Source organism: Babjeviella inositovora, assembly GCF_001661335.1.
Source record: "Babjeviella inositovora NRRL Y-12698 unplaced genomic scaffold BABINscaffold_2, whole genome shotgun sequence".
In the NCBI taxonomy this organism is placed as follows: Eukaryota; Fungi; Ascomycota; class Pichiomycetes; order Serinales; genus Babjeviella; species Babjeviella inositovora.
Genome location: NW_017566839.1, coordinates 320,224 through 346,382, shown reverse-complemented (window position 1 = coordinate 346,382; position 26,159 = coordinate 320,224). Strand labels below are relative to the sequence as shown.

The 26,159-nt window shown below is 48.0% G+C and overlaps 9 protein-coding genes across 9 annotated transcripts; 8 read left to right on the top strand and 1 right to left on the bottom strand.

The window, feature by feature from the left end:
- The first annotated feature begins 70 nt into the window (after nucleotides 1–70).
- On the top strand, nucleotides 71–5,388 carry BABINDRAFT_159828 (uncharacterized protein). Its single transcript, XM_019127905.1, has one exon. The coding sequence runs from the start codon at nucleotides 232–234 to the stop codon at nucleotides 5,284–5,286; it is 5,055 nt and encodes a 1,684-aa protein (XP_018986880.1). The 5' UTR covers nucleotides 71–231; the 3' UTR covers nucleotides 5,287–5,388.
- Nucleotides 5,389–5,846: 458 nt separating this feature from the next.
- On the top strand, nucleotides 5,847–7,286 carry BABINDRAFT_57997 (uncharacterized protein; the record flags this gene model as incomplete). The annotated part of the gene is made up of 2 exons (XM_019132290.1): nucleotides 5,847–6,115; nucleotides 6,170–7,286. 2 exons carry the CDS (start codon nucleotides 5,847–5,849, stop codon nucleotides 7,176–7,178), a joined length of 1,278 nt encoding a protein of 425 aa, XP_018986879.1. The 3' UTR covers nucleotides 7,179–7,286.
- Nucleotides 7,287–8,500: 1,214 nt separating this feature from the next.
- BABINDRAFT_159826 (uncharacterized protein) lies at nucleotides 8,501–9,609 on the top strand. Its single transcript, XM_019127904.1, has one exon. It carries the CDS (start codon nucleotides 8,733–8,735, stop codon nucleotides 9,366–9,368), a length of 636 nt encoding a protein of 211 aa, XP_018986878.1. The 5' UTR covers nucleotides 8,501–8,732; the 3' UTR covers nucleotides 9,369–9,609.
- A 647-nt stretch (nucleotides 9,610–10,256) lies between these two features.
- BABINDRAFT_159825 (hexokinase family protein) lies at nucleotides 10,257–12,023 on the top strand. Its single transcript, XM_019127903.1, has one exon. It carries the CDS (start codon nucleotides 10,384–10,386, stop codon nucleotides 11,962–11,964), a length of 1,581 nt encoding a protein of 526 aa, XP_018986877.1. The 5' UTR covers nucleotides 10,257–10,383; the 3' UTR covers nucleotides 11,965–12,023.
- Nucleotides 12,024–12,822: 799 nt separating this feature from the next.
- Nucleotides 12,823–15,592, top strand: RNR1 (ribonucleotide-diphosphate reductase subunit). The gene has a single exon (XM_019127902.1). It carries the CDS (start codon nucleotides 12,898–12,900, stop codon nucleotides 15,511–15,513), a length of 2,616 nt encoding a protein of 871 aa, XP_018986876.1. The 5' UTR covers nucleotides 12,823–12,897; the 3' UTR covers nucleotides 15,514–15,592.
- Nucleotides 15,593–16,216: 624 nt separating this feature from the next.
- Nucleotides 16,217–19,006, top strand: BABINDRAFT_159823 (uncharacterized protein). Its single transcript, XM_019127901.1, has one exon. It carries the CDS (start codon nucleotides 16,593–16,595, stop codon nucleotides 18,651–18,653), a length of 2,061 nt encoding a protein of 686 aa, XP_018986875.1. The 5' UTR covers nucleotides 16,217–16,592; the 3' UTR covers nucleotides 18,654–19,006.
- Nucleotides 19,007–19,133: 127 nt separating this feature from the next.
- Nucleotides 19,134–22,142, top strand: BABINDRAFT_174182 (uncharacterized protein). The gene has a single exon (XM_019130957.1). The coding sequence runs from the start codon at nucleotides 19,228–19,230 to the stop codon at nucleotides 22,123–22,125; it is 2,898 nt and encodes a 965-aa protein (XP_018986874.1). The 5' UTR covers nucleotides 19,134–19,227; the 3' UTR covers nucleotides 22,126–22,142.
- Nucleotides 22,143–23,158: 1,016 nt separating this feature from the next.
- SPT3 (transcriptional regulator) lies at nucleotides 23,159–24,154 on the bottom strand (the record flags this gene model as incomplete). The annotated part of the gene is made up of 1 exon (XM_019131588.1): nucleotides 23,159–24,154. One exon carries the CDS (start codon nucleotides 24,152–24,154, stop codon nucleotides 23,159–23,161), a length of 996 nt encoding a protein of 331 aa, XP_018986873.1.
- A 562-nt stretch (nucleotides 24,155–24,716) lies between these two features.
- Nucleotides 24,717–25,926, top strand: BABINDRAFT_159821 (thiamine diphosphokinase). The gene has a single exon (XM_019127900.1). It carries the CDS (start codon nucleotides 24,792–24,794, stop codon nucleotides 25,668–25,670), a length of 879 nt encoding a protein of 292 aa, XP_018986872.1. The 5' UTR covers nucleotides 24,717–24,791; the 3' UTR covers nucleotides 25,671–25,926.
- Nucleotides 25,927–26,159: the final 233 nt, after the last annotated feature.

Genomic DNA, 26,159 nt, shown 5'->3' with positions numbered 1-26,159 from the left:
CTCCTGACCTGACATCAATTGACCGCTACTGATACTACAGCCCTTGATACCGCAACATTGTCTTTGTTGCAACAACGTGCGCGCACCGCTCACGTGCGCATCGCGCAAAATTTTTTTCTCCTACGCATGGAAAAAAAAAAGTCAATTCATTGCCTACCATACCTCCTCATCACGTTAACCTCTGCACCTAGTCATCTCTGCACCTAGTCATCTCTCTTGCCACTTGTCACAATGGACAACAAAAGAAAGAGATCCGACGATACCACTGAGGCTCGCGAGCTCAAGACACCGTCTGTGCTCAACGCCGCGGACACCGCGTTCCCAAGAGGCGGGGCCACCGCCTTGACGCCGCTCGAAGTGAAGGAAATCTCCAACGAAGCCGCCAGAGACGTCTTGTTTGAGGCGGCCGAGGCCAAGAAGAGGGTGTCTGCCGAGGGTGAGCCACTCAAGAAGAAGAAGCGCACCACAAAGAAGAAGGCTGCCGCGCCGGTCGAAGAGAAGAAGGTGTTGCCTATTGAGGGCTTCAACTTCAAGAGTTTGATTCCCGGCTCCATTGTCTTAGGGCAAGTTTCTCAGATCAACCGTTTGGACGTGGCCTTGGCGCTCGCCGATAACTTGGTCGGGTACATTCCAATCACCGCGATCTCCGCCGAGATCTCTCAGCAACTCGAGGACTTTGAGGAAAACGAGTCTGACGACGAGGAAGAAACCGAAAAGGCATTCCCTGACCTTGCTAAGATCTTCCGTGTCGGGCAATGGTTGCGTGCAACCGTGGTGGAGTCTACCGAGTTGGCCAAGCAGAAGAAGAACCAGAACAAGAAAAAACGTATCCAGTTATCCGTTGAGCCAACTGTGGTCAACCAGGCCCTTGAGGACGAGGATTTGATCTCCGGGAACGTGCTCCAAGTGTCTGTGAAGTCCTTGGAGGACCACGGTGCGATCTTGAATGTGGGCAAGGACGGGCTCGCCGGTTTCATCTCCAACAAGGAGTTGAAGAACGGCGATGTCGCACCCGAGTCTTTATTTGTTGGTACGCCATTGCTCTCCACTATCGTTTCTAAAAACAACCGTACAGTCACTGTCCGTCTCCAGGCAAACCTTAAGAAGCAGAACGTGATCTCGACCATCTCGACTATCGATGCAGTGCTCGCAGGTATCCTTGTGGATGCACTTGTTACGGATGTAGTTTCTAACGGTATTCTCTGCAAGGTCTTTGGACTCTTAGATGCGACCGTCAATCTTACGCACGCGGGGATCTACGACTCCGCGGAGTTGAAACACAAGTTTGCAGTCGGGTCCAAGGTCAAGGCCAGAGTCATGGGTGTTGTCATGAGGAACGGCGAGAAGAAGTTGATTCTCTCGCTTCTCCCACACACGTTGAACCTTACGCTCCACGCGTGGGCGGAAGACGAATCCTCCCCATTAGAGGCGTTCGCGCTCGGCCATATCTTTGAGGACGTTGAGATCAAGGGTTCCGACGCCAACTACCTCTTTGTTGACGTAGGAAACGCCGCCACCGCCGGGCAGGTTCATCAATCGCGTCTCGATGCCAAGAAGGACCTCGGGCTCGACTACAAGACCGGCTCCCACCATCGTGCCAGGGTACTTGGATACAATTCCGTCGATAATTTGTACATCCTTACCATGGACACCAAGGTGCTCAACCAGGAATACATTCGTACACAGGACATTCCTGTCGGTATCGCTGTCATCGGTGAGGTCACCAAGGTGACTCCGGAAAAGGGGCTTACCCTCAAGATCTTCGGCGACTTTGAGGCGCACGTGCCGCTCGCGCATATGTCCGACATCAAGTTGATCTACCCTGAGCGCAAGTTCAAGGTCGGCGCCAAGGTCAAGGGGAGAGTTTTGCGTATTTCGCGTGTTCAGAAGGAAATCACCGTGACCCTCAAGAACTCTCTCGTGACCGTCGAGGAAGAAGAGGTCTTGGCCAGCATCGAAACCGCCGAGGTTGGCATGCGCACCCGTGCCACCATTGAGCGCTTCCAGGACAGGCGTGGTGCCATTGTGTCGTTCTTCGGCGATCTCAAAGCATTCCTTCCAAACTCGGAGATTTCCGAGACCTTCGTCAAAGACCCTGCCGAACATCTCCGCCTCGGGCAGACCGTCAAGGTCACGCTCTTGGCCGTTGCGAAGGACACCAAGCGCATCACCGTGACCTGTCGTGCTGCCGCTGAGTTGACCGCCACCCAAAAGGAGGCACTCTCCACGTTGACGCCGGGCAAGTCTGTGGTCGAGGTTTCCGTCGTAGAAAAGACCAAGGACTCGGTGATTGTCGAGTTACCAGAAAACAATCTCCGTGGTGTTATTTTTGCCGGGCACTTGTCCGACGGCAACCACGAGCAGAACCGTGCGCTCTTGAAGAAGACCGCTGCGGGCAGCAAGCTCGAGGTGGTTGTGCTTGAAAAGGACGCCAAGTCTCGTGTCGTTGCATTATCGGCCAAGAAGTCCTTGATCGACGATGCCAAGGCTGGCAAGTTGCCAACTGCGTTTCGTGACATCAAGGCTGATGATGAGATGCTCCATGGGTACGTCAAGTCTGTCAACAGCCTCGGGCTCTTTGTCGGATTTGCCGGGAAGGTGACCGGATTGGTGTTGGCCAAATACGCCACCGAAAAACCAGTCGAGGATCTCTCTACCGTGTTCCACAAGAACCAGTCTGTGACGTGTCGTGTTATCCGTTTGGATCTGGAAAACAAACGTTTCTTGTTGTCCCTTAAGGAGAAGACTGAAACAACCGAGTCCGAGGAGGCGGTGAATCCAGCTGATGCCTCCACTAAGCTCCTCTCCGAGTACGTCCCAGGAAAGCTTACTAAGGCGATCGTCAAGTCCGTCAAGAGCACCCAGTTGAACGTGCAATTGGCTGACAACCAACAGGGACGTGTGGATATCACCCAGGTGTTTGACGATGTTTCGGCGATCCAGGACCGCAAGAACCCATTGGCACAGTTCCAGAAGGGCGACGTCTTGGACGTTAAGGTCATCGGCTTCCACGACGCCAGAACCCACCGGTTCTTACCAGTGACCCATCGCAAGTCCAAGAACATCATCGTTGAGTTGTCTGCCAAGACGTCCGATCTTGTTGCCGGCCCATACACCCCGTTGAGTTTGGCCGAAACCGCCGTCGGGACCACCTGGCCGGGATTTATCAACAATGAGGCCGCTGGCTACTTCTGGGTCTCGCTCTCACCGACCGTCAAGGGCCGTCTCTCGCTCATGGACCTCTCCGACGATGGTGCTGTCTTTGCGAACTTGAAGGACAGTTACCCGGTCGGTTCCGCCATCCAAGTTGCTGTTAAGGACGTCGACACGGTCCACAACGCCGTGTCTTTGAGCGCCAGACAGCATGCCATCAAGTCATTGAATGATGTCAAGGTTGGGGTGCAGTACCCGGCCAGAGTTTTGGTTGCCAAGGACTCTTACGTGCTTGTGGAGCTCGGCGAGGGCGTCGTGGCTGCCTCCTATGTTACAGATGCGCTCGACAACTACGCTGACAAGGTCACCGAGGTTTTCGAAGTCAACTCGTTTGTCTCTGCCACCGTTTTGGAGGTTAACACCGCTGAGAATAAGGTTGCCGTGTCGCTCCGCACCACCGCGGCCAAGGACAAGCTTGTGACCGCAGTGTCCGACTTGACCAGAGGCGACGTTGTCCGCGGGTTTGTTAAGAACGTGTCCGCCCAGGGTGTCTACGTCGCGTTGGGCCGCAACATGCACGCATTAGTTCGCATCACCGACCTCTCCGACTCCTACTTGAAGGAGTGGAAGAAATACTTTAAGCCAAATCAGGCGGTTATCGGGAAGGTCATCTCTGCCGAGGAGGAGGGCCGTGTGCTCTTGACCTTGAAGGAAAGCGAGGTCAACGGCGAGTTGAACGTTATGAAGCGCTTTGAGGACTTGGTCGTCGGCGACGTGTTCGAGGGCTCCGTCAGAAGGGCCACCGACTTTGGTGTGTTTGTGAAGTTGGATGGCACTTTGAACGTCTCTGGGTTGTGCCACCATTCCCAGATCTCTGACAATGCTGTTGCCAATGTCACCTCGTTGTTCGGCGAGGGTGACAGGGTCAAGATCAAGGTGTTGGCTATTGACGGAAAGAAGAAGCAGTTATCCTTAGGGATGAAGGCTTCATACTTTGAGGTTGCTGAGGATGTTGACGACGACGTGGATATGGAAGACGTCGAGGAGGTTGAATCCGACGAGGAGATTGCCGAAGGCTCTGACGACGAAGTCATGGACGACGCCCTCAACGCCGAAGACTCCGAAGATGACTCTGAAGTCGAAGAAGAGGTCTCCGCTTCCCCAGTGGCCGGTCTCTCCACTGGTTTCGATTGGACAGCTTCCATCCTCGACCAGGCCCAGGACGATGAGTCGTCTTCCGACGAAGAGCTCGAGCAGGACAAGAAGAAGAAGAAGGCCAAGCGCGCCGTTACCGACAAGACCTCAGACATTAACACCAGAGCACCGCAGTCCACTGGGGACTTTGAACGTATCTTGATTGGTAACCCGAACTCCTCTATCATGTGGATGAACTATATGTCTTTCCAGCTCCAGCTCTCTGAGGTTGAAAAGGCCCGCGAGATTGGCGAGAGAGCGTTAAAGACCATCAACTACCGTGAAGAGCAGGAGAAGTTGAATATGTGGATCGCCCTTCTCAACTTAGAAAACACCTTTGGCTCCGATGAGTCCTTGGAAGAGGTTTTCAAGCGTTCGTGCCAGTTCATGGAGCCTCTCATCATGCACATTAAGTTGGTGGGTATCTATGTCTTGTCCGAAAAGCTCGACAAGGCCGAAGAGTTGTACCAGGCCATGATCAAGCCAAAGAAATTTGGCCAGAAGTTGTCCGTCTGGGAAGCCTACGGCGCGTTCTTGCTCGACCAGAACAAGGCCGAGGCCGCCCACCAGCTTTTGGCCAAGGCGTTGCAGGTCTTGTCCAAACAGGAGCATATCGACGTCGTGCGCAAGTTTGCCGTCTTAGAATTTGCCAAGGGTGACCCAGAACAGGGTCGTTCCTTGTTCGAGGGTATTGTGTCTGAGAAGCCAAAGAGAGCCGACATCTGGAACGTGTACATCGACCAGGAGATCAAGAAGGACAACAAGGAGAAGGCTGAGGGCTTGTTCGAGCGTGTCTTGAGCAGAAAGTTGTCTCGTAAGGTGGCCAAGAGTTTGTTTGGCAAGTGGTTGGCCTTGGAGGAGAAGAAGGCTGACGACGTTGCTGCTGACTACGTGAGAGCCAAGGCTGACAAGTACGTTCAAACCCACTTTGACAACTAATCATCCCTATCCTGTATCATAGTTTTCGCATAGATCTCGTCATGTGACTGCGATCATTATTGTCTCATATTTTGTACTTTAGAACTATCGTGTTAATAAAAAGAATTATATATCCTTTCGTAGGACTAAGGGGTTGATAAAAAGACCTGGCTATGCCCCTCAAGTGTGTGTGAGGCAACATTTACTCGTGTGGGCTACGTATTTAGTCAGTGTGTAAGGAGCGTCTTTCCTTGGTAATATTGGTTTAAGTCATGAATCATGCGTCAGCCTATGACAAAGCTTGGAATATCTGGTGGGCACGGGTATGGCTGCCGTTAAATCCCGTTTGTATCGGTATTCGCTCTTACACTCGTGAGCAGTTGAAGATAAAACTTGCATTGTGCATACGTACCTGTTTGTGTATGCGGCTGGTGATTTTGCACCAGTCGGAGTTCAGGCTGATTGGTGGAGGATTCACGCCCGCAACCCAGTGATATTTAAGAGATGAAAGTAAAAATTTCTGATCTTCAACTTTCATCGTGTAACACTCTCAACTTGAAATGTGGCAACGAATTAAGATCATGCCCGTGCATATCTATGGCATCCATCCGCTTATCGTGTTCCTACTCGCGTTGGTTGGTGGCTATGCTTTTTTCGTCTCTATTTTTACACTGGCCCCTTTTAACGCCGGTGCGCCTATTTTCCAACTTGCCAAATCGCAGGCTTTTGCAGCGATCGTTGAATGCACAGACACCGCAAATGGCGTAGGATGTTTCTCCAAGCATCGCGGTGCTTTGAAGAAGGAGGCTAGAGGAAAACTATCGGTTATTTCCCAGGCCCAGATCGAAGAGTTAGTGCTACTTTAATATCTCACCGAAGAACGCCAGCCATACTAACACACCAGTTGCCTCGATCTCGCATCAAAAAACGCAAACGATTTGGCCCTCATCTTAAACATTCAGACATGTTTTCACCAGGCAGATATTCTTGAACGTGCGACTCAGTTTAACCGTACCAGTAATACACACAGTTGGTGGTCCATAATCGGGGTTTCCATCAGTCTCTTTATTCAGGTTTTCATAGCCCTTCATGGATTCATCACCTTTGTACTACGTAGCAAGGAAACAGAGAAGCAAAACACCACCATCCGCAACTTGGCGGAAAACGCAGAACATATGAACGAAAAACAGATCTCCATATATAAATCAGTTTCGAGTTTGACATCGAGCGTGAATTCGGAAACGAAAAACCTTCAGGGTCGGCTTAACAAGGGTGGTGATGTTCGGAGAGAATTGGAGCGAGTCAGTTTGGGGGTGGCGGAAAACTTTGAAGATATCCAGAAGCTAAAGTCATTGGTTGCGGTAGTAGAAGAGGAAGATGAAAACTCCAGAATAGCGAAGAAATGGGTATCGAGTGGTAACAGGTGGTCATACCCGGCGTCGTCACTATCACCGGCTATCCCCAAGAATTTCGGAGGGCTAAGTGAGCGACTGGAAAATATCCCGCAATTAATCCAAAACAGCCAAGATCGTAACGGATGTGAGGTTAATAATGGTACAAGTAGCCACCCACTCCTGGCAAAGCTTGGTGACCGGGTTTTTGATCTAGCCTCACCAAAAGGAATAGAGGAGTGGCGGAATTATGTTCGGAACATGCCAAAGAGTAAGTCTCCGAGGAGTGTCCCTAAAACTTCCAACCCTCCGAGAGTTCCCTTTGCAATCGGAGAATTTACAAGTGCTCTCAGCCGGGGGGAAATTCACATTAAAAAGTACAATAAGGCCGGTCAGCCACATCGCCGACTCTTTCTTCCAGGTAGGGGGTGGATAACCGCTAAAAGGTTAGAGGAAGAGGGAATTCGGGTACATCTGGGTACCCCACTTGAAGAGCCTCCCGAAAACAATAGGCAAGGTTGAAGCTAACGGCAGCCGGCGGTACCTTCCGGTGTCCAGATAACAGCGGTGTTTATTCGATTTAGAACTTCGATAGATGGAGCAATAATGGTTGTGAAAATACATGCTGATACAAGAACAGTACCTCCAGGGCGCCAAAAGTCGCTATTAGAGGCTAAAATAGCTACTTTAAGCAACACTGCTGCTTTAGATCTACATCTAGGAGTGGGAACCATGTAGCTATCGAGGTCGGGGCGAGAGATATTTTGCATGCTTATTGTGCATATGTGCTACGCGAACACGCCTTGCCTGACTGGCCTCTAAGGCCAAGGACCCTGACCTGCAAGCAATCTGTGCATACTCTGAGAAGGGTCCCCATGAAATATTGGGGTGGCTACAAGTGGAGTTTTCTCCGATTTACCAAATACCCCACTAGCTTCTTCATCTTACAGGATGATATATTGCTTCACTAGGTCTTTCAAGATAGAGCTAATATCCTTCGGAGGCACAAAAGGGGCTGGTCGCCGGGTCTGGCGGCGCCGAAAAGGATTTAATATGGAAGTCTACATACAGGCGCGCTAGCAAGTGTCAACCTTCGCACAACCCGGTACTGATACCGGTATCCCTCAGCCATTATATACGGAAATATGGAAACTTAGGACTACCCTAACAAATATTTACCTCTGTCCTCCCTTGAAATTCGCCCTATGGGGGCTTAAGTCTACTAATAAAAGCCCTTAATGTATAACGAACCCAATGGTCTTACCACATACTTTTGACCATAATTAAAATTCCACCAAGCCGGGGCTTAGAAAAAAATAGTTACTGGCTAGGGCACTTCTCCTTTATAGATGACCATAGTAAAGGTGCCACTTAACTAGATAGAGGTCGGCGTACATTATCTCCTTACTTCCGATAAGTGAACACCTTGACATCGTATCCGCCTCAGTATACAAGGCCTCCGACTACCCTTCTCTTGTACATATCTTACATAGGAAAAGTATTCTCCTTTAGCTAGCTAACAGTATCCACTATTACCCACTAGATATGCCACAATGACAAAGTTTCACGATATGTTTAGCCCTAGACAGTAGGCTGGCCACTGTTACAAACCTGTGGACTGTGGTAATCCGGCAAGAAATCTCGAATATCTTGGGTTTATGAATACATGTAGAACCGCTTTTAATTTATTGTAGATCAGATCCACCTTGTCGCTGTGCTGAGGTTGATCCAAGCTCCTTCTTCCAAAGGTCGTGTCCCCCATATGCGAGATGCGGCTTACGTATCGTCTTGATCCGCGCCATCCTCCCCGCAGCCACTGAGATTTACCCCCTGAGGGTTGATTAGCGGAGACTACTAAGCTACTACAGCAAAGGAGGTCTCCCTCAACCTTTACCCAGCACATTCCGTACTGATCTACCCGAAAAAAACCTCCCTTAGGACGTTTGCTGTCTCTTTTTTACACGTTTATAGACCAATTCAAAAGATTTTTTTAGTTGGTACGCCAAGTCCTTGAGCATTCCGACACGCAATTAGTATCTCAACTGCCAAGCAACATACTCCTCTACGAGACCCAACATGTCTTTATCAGCCCCATACGCAGCATATGCATTTGAAGTTATCGTGTCAAAGTTGAATCGTAAAAAGGCTTTGAGTCTAGCAACGTTTCTTCACCACCTGCCAACCGGATCCTCTTTGCCTACCACAGCCCCGCTCTTCGTAACCTGGAACGTGTTGCATGGCCGCCATGAGAAGGAATTGCGTGGATGTATAGGTACTTTTGCTGATTTGGACTTGAATAGTGGAGTGGAAGAGTACGCAACCATCAGTGCGTTTGAAGATCCCAGATTCGAGCCCATTTCATTGGAGGAAGTCTCAGAGTTGGAGTGTGCCGTGACGATTCTTATCGACTTTGAGCGTATCAACGATATCTACAATTGGGTTGTCGGGACACACGGAATTCAGATATCGTTCTCCCACAAATTCAGGAAGTACTCGGGAACTTTCTTGCCCGAAGTTGCCCAGGAGCAAGGCTGGGACCAGGTAGAGACATTCCAACAGTTGTTGAGGAAGGCGGGGTTCAATAGCTCAAGAATTGTGAATGATCCAGACTCTTGGGTCGAGCAATTGAATTTAAAGGTGGTGAAGTACAAGGGATTGAAACAGAAAATCAGCTATTCGGAGTATATAGCAGCTAGGGCCGCGTTGGGGTAGAAAACCGTGTCAAGCCCATCCTAATATTTAACACGGCATACCCTTCAATACTAGCCTTCTCATTCCAAATCAAACTACGGATATTATTGTCGCTGCCTAGTCACCGGGCTAATTTGAGGAACTATCTTTGCGAGCCCCGATTATATTCTTGTACTTTTGAGATTCAGCAATTTCACGAGCGGCACTTGTATATGCATCCATTATTATTATATACCGATTATTAATAAATATCACTAAACCATAGTACTTGTAGTAAACGTATAGCTATCACGTGGTAGGGATTGATACTCTATACAAAGAAGTCGATCTTTCCCTCCTATACTCTATACAAATTATATAGCTAACCAGTATACTATAAATAGATATTCTACCCTTGAGGTAGAGATGTACCAGTACTAGCAAGAACGCTTATGGGAGCTCTAATTTCACCTTTCTGGTGTGTCTTTGACCTTACCCTCATGTTGCAATTCCATCTAAAAACCCAAATAGATCATATTTGGTCTTACTAATCGGAAAACTCAATTCCAAGCTTCTGGGGGAGTCACGAGACCAAGATTTACACGGCGGACCCTTTTTTTAAACCATACGACTGTATCACAATTTACAGCATTTAACGTCAACCTCAGACTCTTTCAAAGTACTAATACTTTGAGAGATGGACTTTTGACTAATATATTAGAAATTTTCAAAAAATTTACTCGGCGTAAGCATTGAATCTAGAACGAGAACGCTGCTACATTCCCGTGGATTCTTATCCGTGACGGCTTAGTGACGTAAATCCTTCATTCGCATATACAGGATACTTGTTTGATGTTACATGCTTACATTTTACTTTTTCGCAATGTTTGGGTGAGGGAGTATATATGCCACTACGTGTGACCAGAGAATCCTGGCATGTCACTCACCCAGGTTACAGGCTGAGGTGTTCCACGCATACACAGATCCATAACCCCCCTTCCCAGTGTTCTCTTCATACTGTAACCGATAGTGGAAGCAATAGAGCCAGATTATGACCATGGGACACGACATCACTTGTTCCCCAGAAAGCACTGACTGCTCCCGGGTCACTCCCGATAGTAGCATTGAACACATCGAGCCCATATCCGCACCTAGAATCTCTAAGGGAGTTTCTGATCTCTTTCCTGCTACCTCTAGTCCAAAATTACTAGACTACATTTCCCACAATACAACTGACTTTGCCAATTTAGCAGGACACAAAGTCTATTACAATAATGCACATTACAAGTCCCTCTTTGTCCGGGAATTGTCAGATACCTTGGCCCGGCCACCCCACATTGTCTCCAAACAGATAATGGATGGGAGCTTCCCCATGGTTACCAGTGGCTCCATTAGCATGCCTACAGGCACAGAAAAGGGCAGGTTTATATCCGTGGAGATTGGTGGATCCACCATCAGAGTGTCCATCATTGCGTTGGACGGTAACGCTAGCTTCCAAGTAATCAACCACGGGGAATCTATTATCACCCAAGAGGTCAAAGATCGCTCTGGGGAGGCTTTCTTTGAGTACTTGGCCAGTTTCATTATCAATCAGTGCATCTTGGCCGGGGTAAACTACAAAGGGTCGGGCCACTTACGCATGGGTCTCACATGGTCCTTTCCCATCCAGCAAATATCCCTTTCCCAAGGGAATATCTTGGCCATGGGTAAAGGATACAACGTGTGCAAAGACATCCAAGGGTGGGAGTTGAACAACACCTTTTCTACAGCGTTCCGCAACTTGGGGGCCCACATAGAAATTGGGGCTATCTTGAACGATACGGTGTCGTCTCTTTTGGCCTACAAGTACAATTGTCCATCGGCTAACACGACCATCAGCTATGTTTTGGGGACGGGTGTCAACGCCGCCATCATATTGCCCTCTGGCGATAACACCTACACGTTGTACAACACCGAGTTGTCTTTCTTTGGCGCACAGCTCCCTACCAGCAAATGGGATAAAATCGTGGACAGTCTGAATGAAAAACCGGGCTTTCAGCCACTCGAGTTTTTGGCCGGCGGGAGATACTTGGGGGAGATTCTTCGCGTTGTGTTGCAGGACCTTGTTCATCAGGGGTGCCTTTTCAGCAACGTTAACCAAGGCGCATTGAAAGCCGCGCTTCAAAGACCGTTCTCAATCTCCACTAAAGCATTAAATGACATGGAACTGTTTAGGGCTTCGAAAGAGGATTGGAATGCAAACGACGATTCCGAATTCCTCCACCTTCTTTTTGGGGACGTTGGGGCATTCACCGGCGCCTCTACCAACGACGTGGACGTGGTGCACACATTGGTCAAGATGCTTTCTCTGAGATCCCAGATCCTTTGTGCGTTGTCAATCGCGTCCTTGAGCGAGTTCATCTCGTCGGAGTACTCCAACACAGGCAAGACAACTACCTTGGAGGTGGAAGTTGCGGGTTCCGGTTCCGTCATTCAACACTACCACGGGTTCAAGTGTTCTTTGGGTGAGTATGCTCACGAGTTCTCTAATGAAGGGAGAAGTACCAAACAGGGGCACCTTCGCTACAGCATTAATAACAGCTCCGATACGGGTGCGATTGTGGGTAATGCGGTCGCGTGTTGTTTGAGCAGTGCATAAAGTTTAGATCATTTTTAGACCTCGATTCCAACAGGCATTTAAACCAAAGATACAATAAATTGTGGATTAAACAAGAATAGGCTTTTTTTAGATCAAGTCGTTGGTAATGACACCAAACGTAGGAATACGATGCATCTCCAAGAAATTCTTAGACGAAGGGCACCAAGGTTTGAGAGAACATAACTATATGGTGAGCTTTAATTTTGTCATATGACCCCGGAAACGTAACCAACACTCGTCTACGCATGTTAAATGTATATTTATACTAATCACTATAAAGTTGGGCCAACGCAACGAATATACTGGCGTTCTTTTTTAATATAACTCGTTAAATTCGGAGCCTCGGACTTGTCGAGTTTAAAGCACACAAAACTTGACAATTTACCAGACTAACGCTTTTCCTCTAAAATTCCAGATAAGTCCGAAATCATAACACCCGATTCAGGACATAAGACTCTCTGCCGATGTATTTCGTACAGTCTCCAGCCACCAATGTGACGCGATTACCGTGATTGCTACGCGTTATTTACACCCTGCTTAAGTAACTTCAAGCACACGGCCGACGCGTGCCGAGTATAACAACGCTTTTCGCCGCGCTTTTCGACGCGTCTGTATTACAAATCAACATCCCGATTTCGTGCGCTTTCCAAGTGTAAACAGTGATATCGCAGGTTTGTATGGGGGTTGCCCGGCCCATAATATCCTACATAAAGAGGTTACTGCCATATTAGTCTGCAATGATCCATATACTAAAGGTTTTTGACGCGCTCGTTGACGCGTCACAACACAAAAATTCCAGTGGGAAAAAGCTTTCCAGTTACGCGTCGGTGTATTTAAGAGGGCGTATCCCCCTCTCTTTTTTCTTGCCCCTTTTCTTCTTCTTCTCTCTCCATACTATATTTGACCCTCCTCCCCTAATATATCCCGCCAAATATGTATGTTTACAAGAGAGATGGCCGCAAAGAGCCAGTCCGTTTTGACAAGATTACCGCCCGTGTCTCTCGTCTCTGTTACGGTTTAGACCCAGCCCATGTCGACGCCGTCGCTATTACCCAACGTACTATTTCCGGTGTGTACCAGGGTGTCACCACTATTGAGTTGGACAACTTGGCTGCCGAAACCGCTGCCTACATGACCACCATCCACCCAGACTACGCCATCTTGGCCGCGAGAATCGCTGTCTCCAACTTGCACAAGCAAACCATCAAGCAGTTTTCCCAGGTCATCGAGCAGTTATACACGTACGTCAACCCTAAGACCGGCAAGCACGCACCTATGATTTCTCAAGAAACCTACGACATTGTCCAAGAACACGCTGATGAGTTGAACTCTGCCATCGTCTTCGACCGTGATTTCCAGTACAACTACTTTGGTTTCAAGACCTTGGAGAGATCCTATTTGTTGAGAGTTGACGGCAAGGTTGCCGAAAGACCGCAGCACTTGATCATGAGAGTCTCTATCGGTATCCACGGTAATGACATTGAAAAGGTGATTGAAACCTACAACTTGATGTCTCAGAAGTACTTCACCCATGCGTCCCCAACCTTGTTCAACGCTGGTACTCCACAGCCGCAAATGTCTTCTTGTTTCTTGGTTGCCATGAAGGAAGACTCCATTGAAGGTATTTACGACACCTTGAAGACCTGTGCCCAGATCTCCAAGACTGCCGGGGGTATCGGTCTTCACATCCACAACATTCGTTCTACCGGGTCCTACATTGCCGGTACCAACGGTACCTCCAACGGTATTATTCCAATGGTCCGTGTTTTCAACAACACCGCCCGTTATGTTGATCAGGGTGGTAACAAGAGACCGGGTGCCTTTGCCTTGTACTTGGAGCCTTGGCACGCGGACATCTTTGACTTCATTGACATCAGAAAGAACCACGGTAAGGAAGAGATCAGAGCCAGAGACTTGTTCCCAGCCTTGTGGATTCCAGACTTGTTTATGAAGAGGGTTGAAGCCAACGGTGAATGGACATTGTTCTCTCCAAACGAGGCCCCAGGCTTGGCTGACACCTACGGCGACGAATTCGAGGCTTTGTACGAAAAGTACGAGAGAGAAGGTAAGGGCAGACAGACCGTTAAAGCCCAGAAGTTGTGGTACGCCATCATGGAGGCCCAGACCGAAACCGGTACTCCATTCATGTTGTACAAGGATTCCTGTAACGCCAAGTCTAACCAGAAAAACTTGGGTATTATCAAGTCTTCCAACTTGTGTTGCGAGATTGTCGAGTACTCCTCCCCAGAAGAAGTTGCCGTCTGTAACTTGGCCTCTGTCGCGTTGCCAGCTTTCGTTGTTTCTGATAACAAGTCCACCTGGTACGACTTTGAGAAGTTGCACGAAATCTCCAAGACTGTCACCAGAAACTTGAACAAGATCATCGACCGTAACTTCTACCCTGTTCCGGAGGCCAAGAGATCCAACATGAGAAACAGGCCAATTGCTGTTGGTGTCCAGGGTCTTGCTGATACCTTCATGATGTTGAGAATCCCATTCGACTCTGTGGAGGCCAAGGAAGTCAACATCCAGATCTTTGAGACCATCTACCACGCTGCCCTCGAGGCCTCCATTGAATTAGCGCAGGAAGAGGGGCCATATGAGAGCTACGAAGGTTCTCCAGCCTCCCAGGGCTTATTGCAGTTTGACTTGTGGGGCAAGAAGCCTACTGACTTGTGGGACTGGGACACCTTGAAGCAGAAGATCGCCAAGCATGGTTTGAGAAACTCCTTGTTGGTTGCTCCAATGCCAACTGCCTCTACCTCTCAGATTTTGGGCTACAACGAGTGCTTCGAGCCATATACTTCTAATATCTATTCCAGAAGAGTGTTGGCTGGTGAATTCCAGATTGTCAATCCACACTTGTTGAGAGACTTGGTTGATTTGGGCTTGTGGAACGACTCCATGAAGAACCACATCATTAAGGACAATGGTTCCATCCAGAACTTGCCAAATGTCCCAGCTGAGATCAAGGCGTTGTACAAGACCGTTTGGGAACTTTCTCAGAAGACCATCATCGACATGTCTGCTGACAGAGCTGCCTATATCGATCAGTCTCAGTCCATGAACATCCACATTATGGCCCCAACCATGGGTAAGTTGACTTCCATGCACTTCTACGGCTGGAAGAAGGGTTTGAAGACTGGTATGTACTACTTGAGAACCCAATCTGCCTCCGCTGCCATTCAGTTTACCGTCGACCAGTCATCTGCCGGCCTCGCGGGAGACACCATTGCCGTGTTGGAAAAGTTGAACGCTAGAAAGTACAAGCCAAGATCTCTTGCTGTTGAGGAATTGAACCCTGCCCAAAACACCTCAATTTCTTCTGAGTCCCCAGTTATCGTTGACAGCGTTCCAGCTATCCTTGAGGAGTCTGTTGCTAACTTGAGCATTGCGGAAAACACCCCTGCCAAGGAAGAAAAAGAAGAAGTTGTTGCTGAAGCCGCTGACGCTAGCACCGAGGGCATGTCTGAGGCCGATATCTTTAGTTCCAAGGTTATTGCCTGTGCTATCGACAATCCAGAAGCCTGCGCCATGTGTTCTGGTTAAGCGACCTCGCGCTACTCTTTTATTTCTTTCCGGTTTTTTGGGGCTCTACGTTTTCATTTTAATATATCAATGTTTTACACTTTGCTTAATGTAGATTATTGTACTAGAACAGCCATCTATTAGAATGTGATTCTATTTACGCAGCTTTGAGTAGCTATTGATCAATAAATTGCGTTAAAGCCGAAAGAGGAGGATGTATGCTGCGACCAAAATCCTAGGCTATAACCATATATCCATCACTGTTTAGTTTTCTAGCCTCGTCAGAGTATTCCTATTAAAGTATGGCTCTACAATGTATTTTAGATACCTGCCAGTGGTTTTCTGCCGGGAGCCCCGTTGGTAATACCCCTACGGTGATGTTTATTTACAACGCTTATCCGTACCAAAACTCAGAACCATCAATGAGATCTATATTATCTAATGTAAATGTCCCCTACTTTTACTGTAGTAGTGTATGCACGTGACTGCATAACCATGACGGGGTCTGTGCGCATGAGTTCACGGGGTCGCAGACTTGCCGCGTCGAAAATTTTGTGACGTCGGGTCTGATTATGTACCCGACCCGGCATCTTCGGAGACTGCAACTACTGCAGCACTGCGTCATAGATTATGTCCACTCTTTCCCATTACATAATACTAGGCTTATAACTTTAGCTATGTATGTCTGTTTTTGACCAAAACTATAGTTATGGGTCATCTCTGTAAAGGGATATTGTCTCCCGCCACCATAGTTTATTGGCTAATTGTACTTCCACCACATCCCCAAGTTGGTTCTGCTGAAACTGGCACTCCATTGCTACATATGCAGCACAGGAATTTTCGTTCCGGCAAGCGCAGGGTGCTTAGAATATAGTTTCGGTCGCGAGACATTAAATAACACTGTCAAATACAAAGTTTCAACCTCCTTTCGGCAGCATCCAAACTCTTGGCATAACACCTTAAATCCCTTTTTCACCATTGCAATCTTGGGGTATTACAACATCCCCGTCACGTCTGAGAGGGCCACATATTTGTTTTCGGAAGTCGCCCGAGGTGCCATCTAATACCCAGACCTATCCAAACACGAAACTTCACCCCAAATGACAAACACCGAATACACACCGCCCTCTCTGGCGCAGCACGGAGAGTTTGAGCTAGAAGTTCTCGAGGTGGACAAACATTGCTCCCATAACCCCTCGCCCTATCGTGACTCCACGTCCGGCTCTGAAGCCGCCTTCGACAACGAAACAATCGAACGTTTACTCCAGGGAAGAAAGTATCCCAGAACCGTCAAAGGAAAGATTATCCGGATTGTCAAATTGATCTGGACCGGCCCCGAAACCCCCTCTGACGAGCCTACACCGCGCTTTCGCGCCCTAAAGCGTCTCGATAACCTCCCTGGGAGCCTCAAAAAAACGTTACCACTATGGCTACAAGTTGGTATAGTCTCCATATATCTTCTCCTTTGGCTCTGGCTTTTATCCCTGGTTCTCCTCCCGTATTTGACCCAGATTCCAACGTATATCGACTCCAACGGGAAGCAGATGGAGGTCATCAGCGTGACGTGCAACCAGCAGAAACTCTTCTGGAAGGGAAAAAACACCGCCTGCGGTCTCAACGGGAAGGCCTGTGAGCCATTTGACAAAGAAGACGTAGTTTTCAGATGTCCGGCCTTGTGTGACCGCGAGAGTTTCACCTTCTCCTCGATCCCAGTGGGCGACCAGACCGTTAAATACCGAGGCTACTTCATCGGTGGCGGGGATGTCTATCGAGAAGTTTCTGAAGACCAGAACGAGCACGAACTATCTCTTCCATATCGAGCTGATTCCTATCCTTGTGGAGCTGCCATTCACGCTGGAATTATCTCCCCCTTCTTTGGAGGGTGTGCCAGAATCTCGTACACCGGAGAACAGGAGCACTTTCCGTCCAAGATAGGCCACTACGGAGTCTCGCCGTCGTTAGAATTCAATTCCTTCTTTCCATCCTCTTTCATTTTCAAGAAATTACCCAAAGTATCTGTCAATCATGATCCACGCTTGGTGGTGACGCTTATGAACATCATCATGGGAATTCCAGTGGTTTATTTCGCTCCTGCAGTTGTTTCCTTCTGGACCATGTTTACTGTGGCATTCTGGACGATTATCCTTGCCCTTGATCCTCCCTACAAGATCGACCCCTCCGACCCTGAGATGCTAGCATCGTTGGTCAGTCTCGGATTGGAGCGCTTCCTTCCGTCGTGCTTCATTGCCTTCACCATGTGGCATGTAGCCGTGCGCCACACGATGAGCGACCCACCAGAGCCGTTTTTACCCTCTCCATTCACGAGGACCCTCTTCTGGTACCCGGTGTTCTGGTTGGGCGTCATGAACAACTTGACATTCGACCGATTGCCGGTCGACCGACTCACATGGAAAGACTTGGCATCTCAACCCGGAGCGTTGACCGCCGTGTCCTGTATCTTTTCAGTGATTATTCTTGGTGTGTTGATCCAGGCGTACCAGCTTTGGCATGCCGGAAAGTTTAGAAAGTACCTTGCCATATACCTGTTGTTTGTGTTGGGGTTGGTGTTACTTTCCCATTTACCGGGTCTTACCTTGCGAGTACACCACTACATCCTTGGGATGTTGCTCATTCCAGGAACGCGGACCAGAGGGTCCCAGGCCTTGTTGTTCCAAGGTGTGTTGATTGGCTTGTTCATTAGCGGCGCGGCAAGATGGGGGCTTGCTTCCATCCTGGAAACAGACACCCACTTGAGAAGAGAGGACCCCGATGAACGGGTGTCGCCGCCGTCTTTCTTGGGGTATCACAATGAGACAGGCGTTTTATCGTGGCATCCGACAGCGCAAAAAACTGAAAACGGGACCATGGCTGTTGTGACCGGGAAGTTCGATGGATATGCGTTGATGATCAATGATATCCAACGGTATGAAGGCAAGGAGAACCATATAAATATGAAGGAGTTGATCAAAGGAAATCCTGACTTTGAAACGCTAGTGGACCATGCTTTGGAGAGTGATTTTGATAACGACGGGAATATTCTTCTCTATTTACGGGTCGCTAGGGCGGTGTCGGGGAAGCGTAAATACAGTGCCTTCACCCAAGCCGCCATTTTGAAGTGGCCCAGTGGTGAGTTTACCGCTGCCAAAAGGGGAATTACCTAAGATCAGATATGTATTTTAGTTCGCTCAGCCGGAAAAAAAAAGACAAAGACTATGAGCTGAAGATGCGTGTCTACTAAAGCTTGGAAACAGCCGTCCTTGCTTCTCTCGCACACAGTGCTTATATCAGCTGTTTTTTTTTTGTATACCCAGTATATTCGAGTTTAAATTTGTTCAGTCTGTTACAATAGTCATTGACCATGATGGGGTTTGGGCTTCACACAACGCTAGAGCATCGCTGAATGGGGAGGGTGATGTTTCCTCACATACATTGACTCATATTAAGCCAAAAGCTCTCCATGGTGTATACTCATGTACGTGATCTATTTAGCTCTAACAAATTTTGTTTTCAAAAGTAGACGCGTATGTACTCTAAGGCGCGTTACGCGTTACTTCGCGTACACAGGACAAAATATGGCACTTACTACAGGAAAAACCCACTACGTTTTTTTGAAGATCGTTCATCCATCTCTTCCCCCACACCTCTCGGCTCATATTACTCCGTCATCTGAGATAAGATCTCTATTTTCTGCCACTTCCTGCTTCTAGTTTGCCTGCATCTCCCATTATATATAGCATGGACCCCGTGGGCCAGCCCAACCCGCCCATGGACCCCTCACACGACACATTCATGGTATCGGTACCCCTTCCCAATAGAAAGCCGGTTTCCATGACCGATATCCTCAACGGAAGAGCAAAACCCAAGCCGGCGAAGAAACGTGGGAGACCGCCCAAGGCCATACCTTCGATTTCTAGGGTACCATTACCGCAGCAAGTTACCAAGCAGACATTACCCGACCCGGTTACTGTTATGGGGCCATTTGATATTCCTGACCTGGAAATGACAGATGGATATACCTCCCCGAAACCTAATGCTCTTATCTCGGTGTTGACCGGTTATAGGAGAGACCATGACCCTATACTGAGTGACTCCTTTCCTAGCAGCCAACTAAGCCCGATTTTAGCCTCGGGCAATCTGCTCAGTTCGGTATTAACAGGTTACAAACAAGAGGTCCCCATCGATCCGTTCTTCTTAGACTGTGGAACCCTGGATGAGTCGCAGGCATACGGTACCCCCCACGTGAATCTATCGGAGACTGAGCTGTCGTTTGCGGAAATCTCTCCAAATAAGCCTGCAATCAGTGTCAACGACATTCTCTGCGGTCACAGAATCTCCAAGCGTGCCAAGATTGAAATGCCAGGTACGAACCAGCCTGTGAACTACGCTGAAGACCTGTCGTATATCGAGGTTACAGAAATATATGACGTACCAGACTCTCTGCGAAATGATACCAGCCAAATAGAGACACAGATCTACCAGAAAATGAATGTCAAGTCTGTAAACGCCATGGATATCTTCACCAGCCTCAAGTCCAAAGACCAGCAATCAAAACAGGAAAAGGAACAGGAGAGACAAGAGCAGAAGCTCAAAAAGGAAAGAAAAACGAGACTCAAAAAGTCGTTCTCCGTGATCCTCAGACTTTCCCCACACATTCTCGAAACGATAAAACCAAAACAGGTGGTGATTAATGTAGAGGAAGAGGATCCGTTTTTCACCAAGGGCAATGTCATTGTGGCTGATGAGGGCACCCCTCTACTACTGACATCGTTTCTTCGTCTGATGGTGGATCGATCGTCTACGGAGCCGCGAATGACGGCGTTTCAGAAAGCTAAGGATACCCCATTACCAACTCTCAGCCGGCAAGAGTTCCATGTTGTTCCAGAAACAGAGACTATTGAGCCAAGAGTGCTAGGTTTAGCTTTAAAAAAGGTCAATCCTCCTGTCATCAATCTATGCGACGTGAATTTGGTCCCTAACCCGTCAAAGGAAGCTGCGCTGAAAACCACGACTTCGCTGAAGAAAGCCATGACGTATGCCGAGATTTTGCACAACTTGGCAGCCCGAGTCCCGTCTGTTTTACAAGATGGTAAGTTCGAGTACTTGTTGGATATTCTTCGTGCTGGTTTCAGTTCCTCCAACACGATCCACGGATTGTGGGTGGATATTCTCCGCCCTCAAACGTCATCTGCCCTTCTTGCCAACCCCCACAACAGCGCACGGTTGAAGACGTGGATTGAAAACTCGTTTCAGCGGTTAAAAAAACACAGTGGGCCGCGGTTTCAGATGCTCAAGAAGGCTTCATACAGTGAAATGGATGATTTCATCGATGATGGCGAGGGATCCACCGAAGAAGATGTTTTTGTGCCGTTGATGATCCTTACAGGGCCTCAGGGGTCGGGGAAGTCGTCGGCTGTGGCTGCCTGTATGAAGGAGTGCCACGGCTACGTCCATGAGATCAACTCTGGTCAAGCCCGAGGCAAAAAAGACATTATGGCCAAGCTTAACGAGTTGTCCACCACACATTTAGTGCATAAGCACAAGAAATCCAGCGATGGCTTCCAGAAGGGCTTGTTACTCTTTGAGAACGTGGATGTGCTTTTCGAGCAAGACAATGGGTTCTGGGTGGTGCTTAACAACGTGCTAAACGTGGGAAGACGGCCGGTGGTGATCACTTGTGAGGACCCGGGGTCCATTCCACGCGGCTTGATCCAGTATGCCCATGACGAATACGCTTTCTTGGAGTACCAAAAGGCAGAGCCGTCATATCTTGCAGACTACTTGGGATTGTGTTGTATGGCATTAGGTTACGATGTGGACGCTGACATCGTAAAACGGGTGGTGGCCGAGCATAATTGCGATATCCGCAAGTGTTTGAATGAATTACAATTTGTTTGCCAAACCACCAGACCTGAAGAGCTCTCGGTGGAACCTATCGATGTCGACGAAGAAGCTCCGGCTCGCATGGTGACGTCGATTCGCCTAAAGGAAGGTATACTGATAGAAGCTCATCCTTCCGCTGTGGATCAGTGCTCCGAAGGCTACTCCTGTCTCTCGCGGTATGCTGAAAACGTAGATACTCTCTCCCTTTCAGACATCATTCTGACTGGTGAGTGCTCCAACCTTAACCATGAAGCCGAGGTGAACGAAATTGTGGACAGCTACATTATCCCAAGCTCGGCACAGCTCAGCATCGATCCCTTACCGTTTGAGGTTACCATCGGGAACTATCTCCAGGAACGGTGCATCTGGCATGGAGACACCCCTACTCCACGAAGCTACAACAGTATTCGTAACCCATGTCTAGCCTTCTTTGCATCCAAATATAAACGATTTCCGATATTACAGGAACGCAAGACCCGCATGGCCAACACGAACGTTCCAGAAAACATCAAGCTCCGCGACTCAGACGCACTCAGAGTACTCCCCAACCAGGAAATGGTCTTGACCTTGGCTCCCGTTATCCGCCACATTGCTCGTCGTGAGATCGAACGTAGAGTGTACTTCTCCACCTTTCTTCTCAACTTGCCTCGCTCAAACGAGGCCATCGTGCCAGACTATGGCGGATGGGATGGTAGGCGGTTTGAGGCAGATGACTTTACAGCTATATTGAGCAGTTTCATCCAAGTAGAATAATAGAAATTAAATGAGGTATTTATTACTTTGGAAGTGTTTCATCGTAACTAAAAAAAGACTCTGGGGAATAAGGAAGAAATTGGTCTAGCGAAAGGGTGGGAGTCCATCCTGGTTTAGCAGATTCGATGGGTACCAAAACCTATAACCTCGAGTTAAATGTCTTGTTCCTCAACATGGAAGCTGTCGGATAGAAAGGATGCGGATTACCGAAGTATAGGATAGTTTCAGGGGGCCACGGAGTATATTATTGTTTTAACATAATCACCTTAATGTGCCGTGTGTAAGATCTAGGACACCTTGTTACATGTAATTGAAGAAATTGCCATCTATGAGTTAAAAACTAGGCTATTTCATCAGTCAGTTTGTAGGCAATATCCTTTGGTCTGAAGTAGAACATTAATTGCGGTATAATTAATATGACCGTAACAGCAGATATCATTTTGCTTGAATATTGCGGTGTCGTTAGCTATTATAGCGCCGTATAAGTGCTATTATTGATATTTTACTTTGTATACTGTTTGAAGGGCCTCTTATTGCGGTGGTACCTGTTTCGAGAAAAGTGGTAATTGAATTATATTGTGACTGGAGAAACGATTTATTAATATGATTTGAATTGCGCTGCTGAAAGCGCCGAGTCCCAGCCGATAAGGGACTATTGTATAAAGCAAGTGAGCCAATTGTATTCACAGGAAAATATTCCAAGCCCAAAAATCAACGTACTTTAACCCTTCTATACGTATAGGTATCATTTTGATATACTAACGTGTCTCATATACCTCTTTAAGATGCTTGGTTCCAACCGACTGGGCCCCATCAACGGGAAACGTTGTGGTAATATCTCGTTCAAACCCATATTGAACCACTCTGCACAAATACCAATGATTGATCATTGTTTTGTCGCTATACCATGCCTTTTAGTCCTCTTTAAGTACTTTGTTCCGATAATCCATACATTACAAATCTGTATAAGGCACTTTGTGCTAATACCAGACCCAATTCTTAAGGCCCTTCATGCCAAGAGGAGCTCCATGCACTAAACAAGCTGGGTTCTCGACATGACTCTCCCCCCTCTGAAGCTTCTAATCGCCCGCCTCTTGATCGCCACTGTCTGCAACCTTCTCCACGCCTCCTCAATATGCTTCGCCACTATCGGCTTTGCCATCTCATCCGGCGCATCAAACAAATAATGTCTCCGCTTTTCCTTCCCTCCCTTCTCCTCGGTGTGGTTCTTTGAGTAACTCTCTTGTGCCAACTTCACTTTTAAAGCCTCTTCGGTAATAGAGCACACCATCTCAAAGGTCAAGAACCCAAGCGTATCTATCACATCGTCATGGGGCTTTCCGTCCATCAAAACGCCAATCCCACACCACTCCCTGAACCGCTTAGCCTTGCGGAATGTGAACGACGACTGTCTGCACTCAGACCAGTGAACATACTCTTCCTTCGTCATGTTTCGAGTTCTGTCATCTGCCGCCTTCAACCGCTTCATCGACGCCACAATGGCCTCCTTTTCGTCCTCGTCAACCTGGTCCTCGTCTGCAGCCGTATCCAATGGCTGCTCAGAAAACATGAACTGTAACTCCCATGGAAGTCTAATTTTCGACTTTTTGCTCATGTTTTTGTTGATCACCGACTGTGAGTTTGCTGCTGGCCCCTTGCCCGCATTGTTCGCCTGAGCCGAAGCCTCATCCTCGAGTAACTGGTCTGTGTTCTCTAATCCGCCACTTTCCTGGTCCTTGGCATTTTTCCGCACGTCCTTCCACGAGAGATATGTCCGCAAGCGGTTAACCTTTGCCTTATCGTGCCGGATGAGAAAGATGATATCTTCTGCGGTCACATTTTTGGAGCCACGGTTCTGCGAGTTACGTGACGCCTGAAGAAGAAGTTCCACCACCTGGCCGCGGAGTATGTCCTCAATGAGACACGTCGTCTCTACCGGAGGGTCGTTCGTCTCCCCCGACACAAACATCATCTGCTGGATCTCCACCTTGTACTTGTATTTTTCCGGACTGTTGTATGCTAGAGACATATTTGCTGTATTAGGAATCTGGACTAGAAGGGAAGGGGGTTGATCAAAGCAATATGCCTTTTGTAATCTGCACTCATTTCCAGTTAGAGCCATAGAGTAATGGTCACGTGGTATTCTTACACTTGGTGCGGCGCAGTACCAAGCCTCCGTTCTTGGAGGGAGGTGTAGCGGCCACTAATTTGCGTTCAATTCGCTATAGGCTACCTTCGTTGTGGATTAGGGTATATGTAGTATTTTCTAGTTTTCCTGGCTTTTAATATCTCTTTGAACAAAAATCATCTATAGGATACGGCAACTACGACTAAACCCCAACCCATGGGATTTTTTTCTTCTTGTCTGTTACTCCTTTCAAAACCACCAAAGACCAGTATACAGCTTTCAAACTCCAGAAGTCCATTAAAATAGCACCTGACTTTCCAAATGTTGAAAATATTCCCCTCGTATACTGTAAATTCGTTTTTTAAGCCGTCACGCCTATCACCACCCTAGTCTACCATCACGCGTTTACGCCCTCCGTACTTTGTTAACACCGATGAGCCGCACGGAAAGTATGCGCTTAGATGGACACGCTTATTGAAGACTTAACCCGTATTAACACCTCCTTGGATGTCATATCCCAGCTATTCTCCCGCTTAACATGTCCCTTGTGGTGGAAAATCCCGACATCATGGGAAAAATCCCGGTCCCAAGTGGTGCCAATGAAATTGACATCCTTTCGTTCTTCAACCCCGACGCCGCGAAGATGTGTCTTATCATCCTCAACCAGGCCATCAATGTAGACCTCACGATGCTCTGGGACCATAGTCTGCTCCGAGTCTGTGCCGATGGAGGGGCTAATCGATTGTATGAGTTCTTTGGTGAGGAAAAAGAGCGCTACATCCCAGACTTTATCGTTGGTGATTTCGATTCGCTAACTGACGAAGTCAAGACGTATTACCAGGGCAAAGGAGCGGTTTTGGTCCACCAGGCCTCCCAGTATGCTACAGACTTCCAAAAGGCCATTTCCGTTGTATCGTTGTACTTTCAAGCTGGGAGTTCGGTGGACTTTGAGGCTATCGACACTGAAGACGGACTCCTCAGGTTGGCGGAGGAGCACTCTACGGCGCCTTGTCCGCCAGTTACACTTCTAGTGGTGAATGCGTTGGGTGGCCGGTTTGACCAAACAGTCCATTCAATCAACCAGCTCTACAAGATTACAGCAGAATGTCCCTCCTTCGGTGTTTTCCTCGTGTCCTTAGACGATATCGTCTTTTTGGTTCCCGGTGGTGTGAACTACATCCACTATGACAAGCAGGTGATCGGGCCCATCTGTGGTTTGTTGCCTATGGGCCGCAAGTGCACCTTATCTACCCAGGGGTTGAAGTGGGACTTGACTAATTGGGAGTCAGATATCTGCGGTGGCAACGTCAGCAGCAGCAACGCTGTGGTGGCTGAGGATGGGGTTGTGGTGGAGTGTACCGAAGGTGGTGTAGTGGTGAACCTAGAATGGGCAAAGAACTTCATGGCCAAAAGGTGACCGAAGAGTAAATTATGGTCATTAGGAGATTGTACGGGAAATTTCCACCTGATCCGAGTTTCATATCTGTTTAAACTATAGCTGTGGATACCAATATAATATTTACAATTACGCTCTCGGCAAAGAACTTGGCGTATCGCTCTGCAGGTTTGGTATTTTATACCCAAAGTTGTATAAAACTGGTTATTGATGGTTCTATCGATATATGGGTGAATTAATTTTATATCAATCGAATAGCTAGCAAATTCAAGCGGAGTCTAGTTTAGACTTGTATAGTTTGACGTTCACTTACTCAGGAATGACACGCCTTCCCCCGCGATACGACGTATAAAATCACACTAATACCAAAGCTGCTGTTAGTGCTTGTTACCTAGTTATGCTGATATATATTATTCTAGCTCTAGTCAAATAAAATCACAAGTCAAATGTGAGTAATGCAGCTTGGCGGGGTTGTGGTGCATGTAGATTAAAGTGAATTATGAATCAGCA